General features: G+C 42.6%; 1 protein-coding gene across 2 annotated transcripts; it reads right to left on the bottom strand.

The window, feature by feature from the left end:
* Nucleotides 1-2,236: 2,236 nt before the first annotated feature.
* On the bottom strand, nucleotides 2,237-8,973 carry LOC129835165 (phospholipid scramblase 2-like). 2 transcript variants are annotated; one of them, XM_055900592.1, is made up of 9 exons: nucleotides 8,593-8,973; nucleotides 8,163-8,264; nucleotides 7,573-7,650; nucleotides 6,628-7,085; nucleotides 6,446-6,488; nucleotides 6,041-6,261; nucleotides 4,299-4,460; nucleotides 3,872-4,033; nucleotides 2,237-3,718 (listed from the first exon to the last, which is right to left on the bottom strand). In XM_055900592.1, exons 3-9 carry the CDS (start codon nucleotides 7,583-7,585, stop codon nucleotides 3,659-3,661), a joined length of 1,119 nt encoding a protein of 372 aa, XP_055756567.1. In that variant the 5' UTR covers nucleotides 7,586-7,650; nucleotides 8,163-8,264; nucleotides 8,593-8,973; the 3' UTR covers nucleotides 2,237-3,658. The 2 variants fall into 2 exon arrangements, with proteins under 2 accessions (XP_055756567.1, XP_055756565.1); XM_055900590.1 differs by lacking the exon at nucleotides 8,163-8,264 and having other exon boundaries at nucleotides 8,593-8,972.

Genomic DNA, 8,973 nt, shown 5'->3' on the forward strand with positions numbered 1-8,973 from the left:
GGGTCAGAAATTTCTATTCACTCAATTAGTATTTGGTAGCAAGGCCTTTAAATTGTTTAACTTGGGTCAAATGTTTCAGGTAGCCTTCCACAAGCTTCCCACAATAAGTTGGGTGAATTTTGGCCCATTCCTCCTGACAGAGCTGGTGTAACTGAGTCAGGTTTGTAGGCCTCCTTGCTTGCACACGCTTTTTCAGTTCTGCCCACAAATGTTCTATAGGATTGAGGTCAGGGCTTTGTGACGGCCACTCCAATACCTTGACTTTGTTGTCCTTAAGACATTTTGCCACAACTTTGGAAGTATGCTTGGGGTCATTGTCCATTTGGAAGACCCATTTGCTACCAAGCTTTAACTTCCTGACTGATGTCTTGAAATGTTGCTTCAATATATCCACATCATTTTGCTTCCTCATGATGCCATCTATTTTGTGAAGTGCACCAGTCCCTCCTGCAGCAAAGCACCCACACAACATAATGCTGCCACCCCCGTGCTTCACTGTTGGGATGGTGTTCTTCGGCTTGCAAGCCTCCTGCATTTTCCTCCAAACATAATGATGATCATTATGGCAAAGCAGTTCTATTTTTGTTTCATCAGACCAGAGGACATTTCTCCAAAAAGTACAATCTTTGTTCCCATGTGCAGTTGCAAACCGTAGTCTGGCTTTTTTATGGCGGTTTTGGAGCAGTGGCTTCTTCCTTGCTGAGCAGCCTTTCAGGTTATGTGGATATAGATACTTTTGTACCTGTTTCCTCCAGCATCTTCACAAGGTCCTTTGCTGTTGTTCTGGGATTGATTTTCACTTTTCACACCAAAGTACGTTCATCTCTAGGAGACAGAACGCGTCTCTTTCCTGAGCGGTATGACGAATGCGTGGTCCCATGATGTTTATACTTGCGTACTATTGTTTGTACAGATGAATGTGGTACCTTCAAGCGTTTGGAAATTGCTCCCAAGGATGAACCAGACTTGTGGTCTACAATTTTTTGTCTGAGGTCTTGGCTGATTTCTTTTGATTTTCCCATGATGTCAAGCAAAAAGGCACTGAGTTTGAAGGTAGGCCTTGAAATACATCCACAGGTACACCTCCAATTGACTCAAATGTTGTCAATTAGCCTATCAGAAGCTTCTAAAGCCATGACATAATTTTCTGGAATTTTCCAAGCTGTTTAAAGGCAGTCAACTTAGTGTATGTAAACCTCTGACCCACTGGAATTGTGATACAGTGAATTATAAGTGAAATAATCTGTTTAAACAATTGTTGGAAAAATTACTTATATCATGCACATAGTAGACGTCCTAACCCACTTGCCAAAACTATAGTTTGTTAACAATACATTTTTGGAGTGGTTGAAAAACGAGTTTTAATGACTCCAATCTAAGTGTATGTATACTTCTGACTTCAACTGTATGACTTCAACAAGTACACTCCCCACAACCTTTGTAAGGTATGCCTTCAATAATATAACAACATGGTTACAAGGGAAAGTAGTGTTTCCCTGACTGGGGTTTTCCGGGCTATATGAGGTCAGACAGTTAAAAGCGCTGCATGGTCAATCCGACTTTTGAATTGGCATTTATGGTGATACAGTACAGCCTCTGCAGAAGTCAGTGCATTCTAACTTATTGTGCTCCACGGAACAGCGCAGAGCTTTTGTGAAGGGAGTTGTCAAGAAAGTGAGTTTGTGTTTATACAGGACCTCCCGCCCTCAACTTCAGTCAACCAGTTATGTCAATATGGAGCTATACGGAGCCCTCCGCATTGTTACAAAATTTGAGAGGCACAAGGCTATGCAGTGCAGAGCTTGATTTGGCCTCTGCATGACTCCACAGGCTCTGCAACAGCGTCACACCCTCCATACAAAACCTCCGAGCACATTTTCAGATCAAGCTAAAATTAACTTTTGGCCCCATGTTCTTTAACCTCAACTTCCCCGTCAGTCTCACTCTCTGTCGTCCGTTGCCGTCATCTCGTTTTTGTTGTCCTTCCTCAACTTTCCTATATTATTTTCCTCTTTCAGTGCCTCAACTCTACCACTCAGTTTTACTTGTTGTCTATTGGCACAGATCCAACCCTATGGTTTACTCCCATCTTTAGAGGAAGGAGGAATGAGGGAGGGCGAGAGTGAGGGAAGAAAAACTGAGTCAGTCCCCAGAGCTCCAGCACAGACCATGAACAGTGCACTGTAAACACAGCTTCAATGCAGAAATAGTCAAGAGAAAGAGGCAGGGGAAAAAATTGCCTTGTTGTCCTATACTGTAGTATATTCTTATTTATGGCAACAAACAATAGAAGAGTCACACATACAGCATGGGACAAGACAAGGAGCACTTCAGAGTACATAAACATATCCATCTACAAATATCCCATATTTCATTAGCCTGTAAATTTAGTACAAGCATTCCAAGTCAGAATTAGCCTTCTCCCATTAATGGTCCCTCAAACTACTCTAGTTTTCACCATAAAGCAGGTGTACTTTGTATGTTTATGTACACTACTGTTCAAAAGAATAGACTGACGAGTTTCAGAAGAAAGTTCTTTGTTTCTGGCCATTTTAAGCGTGTAATCGAACCCACAAATGCTGACGCTCCAGATACTCAACTAGTCTAAAGAAGGCCAGTTTTATTGCTTCTGTAAATCAGCACAACAGTTTTCAGCTGTGCTAACATAATTGCAAAATGGTTTTCTAATGATCAATTAGCCTTTTAAAATGATCAACTTGGATTAGCTAACACAACGTGTCATTGGAACACAGGAGTGATGGTTGCTGATAATGGGCCTCTGTACGCCTAGATATTCCATTACACATCTGACATTTCCAGCTACAATAGTCATTTACAACAATGTATTTCTGATCCATTTGGTGCCATTTTACATGGACAAAAAAAAATGCTTTTCTTTTAAAAACACGGACATTTCTAAGTGACCCCAAACTTTTGAATGGTAGTGTACATGGTCATTTTACAAAATCTAATAAAGCAGCTAATACAACCACAGCTTCTACAGTTACTATAGTAGTGTATTGCAAGTGTTAATCCATAAATCTCTTTAAAAGTACTAGACTAATCATGAAATTACCTAGATTTCTACAGTAATAGTTTGATGGCTGGTGCAGTTCAGATAGATTAGCGTATACATTTACAAATAACATGTTGATGTAAAATATACCATTGCACACGGACAAAACAGAAATCGCAAAGAATGTGTAAAGTTAGGTTAAATATAAAACTGGAATTTTTCCATTAAGCCTAGTGTTCTGAACCCCACATCAATGTTATAGAAAACAAATTGAAAATATAGATATGACAAAACATACCGTAGATAAACACATTCCATGCAGAGAGTGGAGAAACCCATGAAAGAGAACTAAAGCCTATGTGTCATAGACCAGTTACTGATTCTTACATTTGGATGGATACACAGAAACAGTCCAGAGAGGGCATTTTGGCTCAAATGTAAGCTCATCATCAGTTAAGGCCTCATGTTGTGTTTCACACAAAGACTTCTGGGATTGGCACGGAATGACAGTGTCCTCTAAGCTTTTGAATAAGGAATGAGTTTCTTATAGATTCTGAAAAAAGTGGAGGTTCCGAACAGGATCGGAAAAAAAGACTGCATTGACTCAAGGGCTCAGTCTTTCTTTCTCTCCCTTTTCCTACGTTATGAAAAGACGGTGTTGCGCTGTTTTGCGTTGCCAACCTTCTCGAAGAACATGAAATCCTGCGAAGAGGAAAGAAATGTCAACTAAATTTCCTCCAACGACTGCCCATCTTATCAGCTCAGTTTTAGGCTTTACGCCTGCAAAGCTCTGGAATTAGAAAAATCTAACATTTTCTTTAATATATCTTTATTTAAACAGATGGGTGGACTCACGATGAGGAAACAGGTGCCCATGAGCACGGCCTTCATCTTGACGTCCAGGTCCATGGGGAACTGGATGCCAAAGTTGTCCGCGTCGGTGAAGACCTCCTTTATCAGGCCACTCCACTGTTTACTGATGCGGCCGATGGACTTGCCTCCATCTTTTCCCGTCAGCTACGAGGGGGCAGCAAAACACATGGGTCAGAGACAAAGATTTCTGGCCGCTGCACCTCATCACTACTTCTGAAAGGACTGGATGGGTGTGTAGACAATAAAAGCGCAACTTAACCAATCTTTTCTGGTCTAAAAGAAAAGTCAAAGATTAGGTTTGTTCTAGTTAAATAGGACGGTTATCAACTGATTTCACCAAAGAAAGCAAAAACTCAAAATTGGCTTCACATTGGACCAGCGCTTTCACCCTCGGTTTATCACCCCTCACCTTGAAGTTGACGTCCCCGCAGCAGTTGCAGGCAAAGCAGGGTCCCTCCAGCTTCATTACAGTCTCCTTGTTGGCCCCCTTGATGGAGAACTTGGGCACGCAGGGGTTCCAGTCCTGGGACACATAACCTATGGTGGTGCCAGGCGGTGCTTGGACCTCGAGCTGAGGGACACACACAAAATTTGAAAGGTGTTTGACCATGTTTAAAATCAAACTTCGGTCCGTACACTGTGGCTTTAAATAGCATGTGCTTGGATTACTGCAGATCTCGCTTCCGCAGGTAATATGGCACTAATTTGATGAGTGCATTGGCGTCGCAATCACTATCATGACAAAGGTAATATGCTTCACATGGTAACTGCGAGCCTATGTCTCCATAGATGCTGAACTAATGTGTGAAACTGCAGTCATAAGGGACCTTCACGTCTCATGGGAATGTACTGTAGTGGAGGTCTTCAAGAATCCACCTGTACCCAAATACCCGAGACCCAATCCGGGACACGAGCGGTTCCAGATCCAGAATTCAGAATTCTAAATAACAACACAGGTAGGATTGTCATGGGTCTCTGGCATGTGTAATTTTAACTGACCTGTCCAGAAGAACCTATACAGATCCGAGCGCAACTGCTGCAGTAGATAGAGAGAGAAATTGTACCACTTATGCTGCTGCTATTTGCTTTTCACGAGAGTGGCGCGTGTATCTTGTTGTTGTTGGCCAATCATACTGTAAGTCATCAAAGCGACAATGGGCTAGTCACAGAGCCTCCGTGTGCAGCAAAAGTTAGGAGATATCTAATCAATGGAAGATGGAATTAAAAGTTAAAGGAGAAGGATAGGCTACAACAACCAAGAGCCAACAGGTAGGCTGCTTCTTTATATTCTGAATGGAGTTGTTGTTTGTAACTGTGTAGGACGAGAAAGCTCATGCAGCTTCAATTAGCCTAGCTAGCTAGATAGCTTGGTTAACTAGCTTGGTTAACTAGCTTCCCCCGGTTTGATGCAGTCAAGACAGGTACTACGTAATCATATTGGACGATAAATAACCTAGCTATAGCAGCTATTAGTCTACTATAGCACGAGTCGGCTTGGTTGGTTGCTGTCTCTAGTCTCTCCTCCCTGTTCCCCATGTTACTCGTTAATAAAGTATCTTAAAAATTGTCTAGTTGTCCCCAGGTGAGTTTAGAACAGGTCTCTCGCTATATTTAAAAATGGTATATATGCATATTGGATCCGGATGGAAAAGCCCAAGGTCCATTTAGGTATGGGGCCAACTGTTTGGACCCGTGAAGGCCTTTATACGGTAGGCAGCCTGCCAGCAAACGTGAGTCAATAGAGACAGCATAAAGGTGAAGTGATGGCACCAGATCAAGACCGTCTGGGAGAGGGTTCAGACTGACAAAGGACCATTAAGTGTCATTCATGACTCTTTACAAAGCACAGTCTAGGGAGTTGGTAGGACAGTCCAAAATGGCTTGCAGTACAACAGTTTGCATGCATTTATTACCAGCATTAACTTAGCATTAGCATCATTCATTTGTAATTCATACAGAGTTGTATGGCAATGCTAATACTAATTTGAGGGTAAATAAACAAATTGCATTTTAGGTGACCTGTCCCTTTACTCCTCCTCTAACACATTAAGACTCAATATGATGGTTTTATGTTTTTTTTCCTGATTTGGGTCCCGTTTACATAGTCAAAGCAGTCAAATATTTGTCTCAGGGTTCAGCACCCCATCGTACCTCTTGCAGGCAGCAGGGAAACCAGCAGGAGGCACAGCGGTAGGGTCGTATGAGGCGGATGACCTCGCGGTCCATGTTGTCCTTGATCTTCATGTCGAAGCTACGCAGGGCGCCGCAGCAGTTGCGTGTGCAGCAGTCATTCTTCTCCTTGGCCTTGTAGATCTTCTGACCCAGGCTGTTCTTGATCTCGTACTGGTTGTTTGTCTCAAAGCCAATGAACGCTGAGGAGAGGAGAACGGAGGGAGGAGAAGAAAGAGGGGATGGTGGGGAAGGTGAGGACAAACGCAGGAACGTAAACAGGAAAACAGTTGTTTGGTGCTGGTCACTTTCTCCTCATGATTTATCGATTTTTACAATGCCTTTACTTCTGTTCTCTCTGTACTCAGATAAGACTAGCAAGATCACCTTCCAGCAACTCCACTTTTTGGTGTATAAGGATCTGGTCAATCTGAAATGCAGAACAGAGTATGAGAGATATGGCGAAAGAGAGCGCATGGAAGAAAAACACCAACATTACACAGTGATAACAGATGTTTGTGAAAGTGTATTTGACAGCCTGTTGTGCTACTCTTCCCAAGCAAACCTACCTGTGTTAGGTACTCCAGACCAGGTGGAACTCCAACAGGCACAACTGCTGCAGGGGCTGGGGAGATGGCTGCAGGAGGGCCCGAGTTAGGTGCACCGTATTCAGGCCCAGGCATGGGACCACCATACCCTGGGCTGGGGCCCATCTGAGGTGCACCGTATCTGGGCCCAGGCATGGGACCACCATAGCCTGGGCTGGGGCCCATCTGAGGTGCACCGTACTCAGGCCCAGGCATGGGACCACCATAGCCTGGGCTGGGGCCCATTTGAGGTACCCCGTATTCGGGCATGGGCACAGGCTGGTACATCACAGGCTGGCCTGGGTGGGGTTGTTGTTGGTTGTAGCCCATATGGAAGCCAACCGGTGGGGGAGCATGGTTAGGGTCACCATACCCACCAGGAGGAACAGGGTAGGGGGCCGTGGAGTAACTTCCAGGACCCTGGTGAGGGGATGGGTAGCCTATAGGAGGAAATGCATACAGTGGGTATGATAAATATATTCATATTGACAAAAATCTACACATGTATATGGAGTTATGGATGCAAATATGTGGGAAGCTTGAACTGGGGTTATTAATGCTCATGGTGTGCATTGGAGATGTGCATTAAGGAAATAACTGTTTGCATAACAAAAGGAGGGCCATAGTGATAAACACCAACGGATTCCCAAACACTGCACCACTCATTCAAATGGAAACTGCAAGGAAGAAAGGTTCTTTAAAATCAGTCAAACATGACCCTAGCTCATTTTCCACATCATTATCCAAATAATCTTCAAAGCTTACATCAACATATTCAGCCTTTTACATGCCAGGCTCTGGTTAAAAATTCTTAACTCGAATACATTGGAATAATAGCATTATACAAATCCTAGTGGTGAAATACCAAGGGGAAAACAGCAACCCCAGTATAATATCTAAATCAACAGTGGTGTAGAAGACATTTACCTGGGGCTGACATGATGTCTTAGTTAGTGGACGCACAGTGGCTAGCAGGACTTCCTCTCTTGTCCACTCCCGTAGTCTCTATGGAGACAAAAATAAAATGGTCAGTGGTCATGGGCTGTAAAAGAACAGAGCAGAGAGAGCAGGGTAGTTGTGAATGAGAGGGAGAATGACACTAAAACATGTCCACCAGTCCAAAACAAGACAGCTATAAAATCAAACTGTCTCCTTTCATATTATCCAACATAAAATCTAAAACATGCATCAATGCATGTGGTTATGCGAATTGTTTGATACACAATACAGCATACCCAATAAGCAAATAAGTCTTTCATTTTCTTTTGCTTTGAGATGTATAGAGGATGTGGGAGCTGTGAGCTAAGTCAGGGGTCAGGTATTTTCCACTTTGTATATTATTCCAGTCACATACATTGAGTTAACTAGTTATTTTCACAATACAGTAATCCAGGATCCAAAGTAACCATTTTATAAACATGGTTTTAGATGATTCAGAGTATATATTCCAAGCACAATAACCTTGAATTCGCGAGCCCTACCAATCCTCTCTGTGTGTTTGTTTCTTGTCATCATACCTGAGACAGAAGAGGAAGCGACAACCCACTCGTTGTTGTTTTCTGGTTCAATGAAAGTCAATGAACTAAGTAGACCAGACCCAGCGGTTCTTGCATTGGTGTCTATGGGACCAGAACGGACCTTTTTGTTGTGGTAAACGATCTTAATTTACCCACCATCTTTGATCATACCTCACTGTGCTCATTCAAGGGGGATGGGTAAATAATCTTGAATAGCCTATAACAGGATAATATATTCATATTTTACTAAGCACCCATAAAGAAACACTGTAAAATAGGCTAGATTTCCCACTGCTCAATATCACCACAAACTCTAAAGAAAAAATTGTGACCTAATGTTTTCAATCATGTTGAATAACTAACAACGGTTTCTGGCCTGTTGCTGTCTGTTTTCTTTAGTTTCGTGAAAGTAATGGATGGAATCTCTTACCTTTCCTTAAACCAAAAAGGAATTGCTTGTTGTTTGGTGGTTCTTGGCCAGAAGAACCGAGGAGAATGTGAAGAATAGTACTTGCTTTGACAGTCTTATTTGCCTATCAGTAAACTAACGTAGCAGGCGTAAAATAAACGATCGGCTAAACAACTGTCTTTGTATCATACGAAACCTACAAGCGTTGCTGTCATTTCGGTGTAGTTTGTGCAATATCTCCGCCCCTTTACTGGCTGTCACAAGATGTATCTAATTGTGGATACACAGGTTTACGGAATTTAAGACAAGAGGGTAGTTAAATATAGGTGAATACTTCTATGTGATAGAAATTACACTGTGAACGGCCCGACAAATTTCAGCAGCCAATAATATTTTCTGAAG

Source organism: Salvelinus fontinalis, chromosome 36 (assembly GCF_029448725.1).
Source record: "Salvelinus fontinalis isolate EN_2023a chromosome 36, ASM2944872v1, whole genome shotgun sequence".
NCBI classification, from domain to species: domain Eukaryota; kingdom Metazoa; phylum Chordata; class Actinopteri; order Salmoniformes; family Salmonidae; genus Salvelinus; species Salvelinus fontinalis.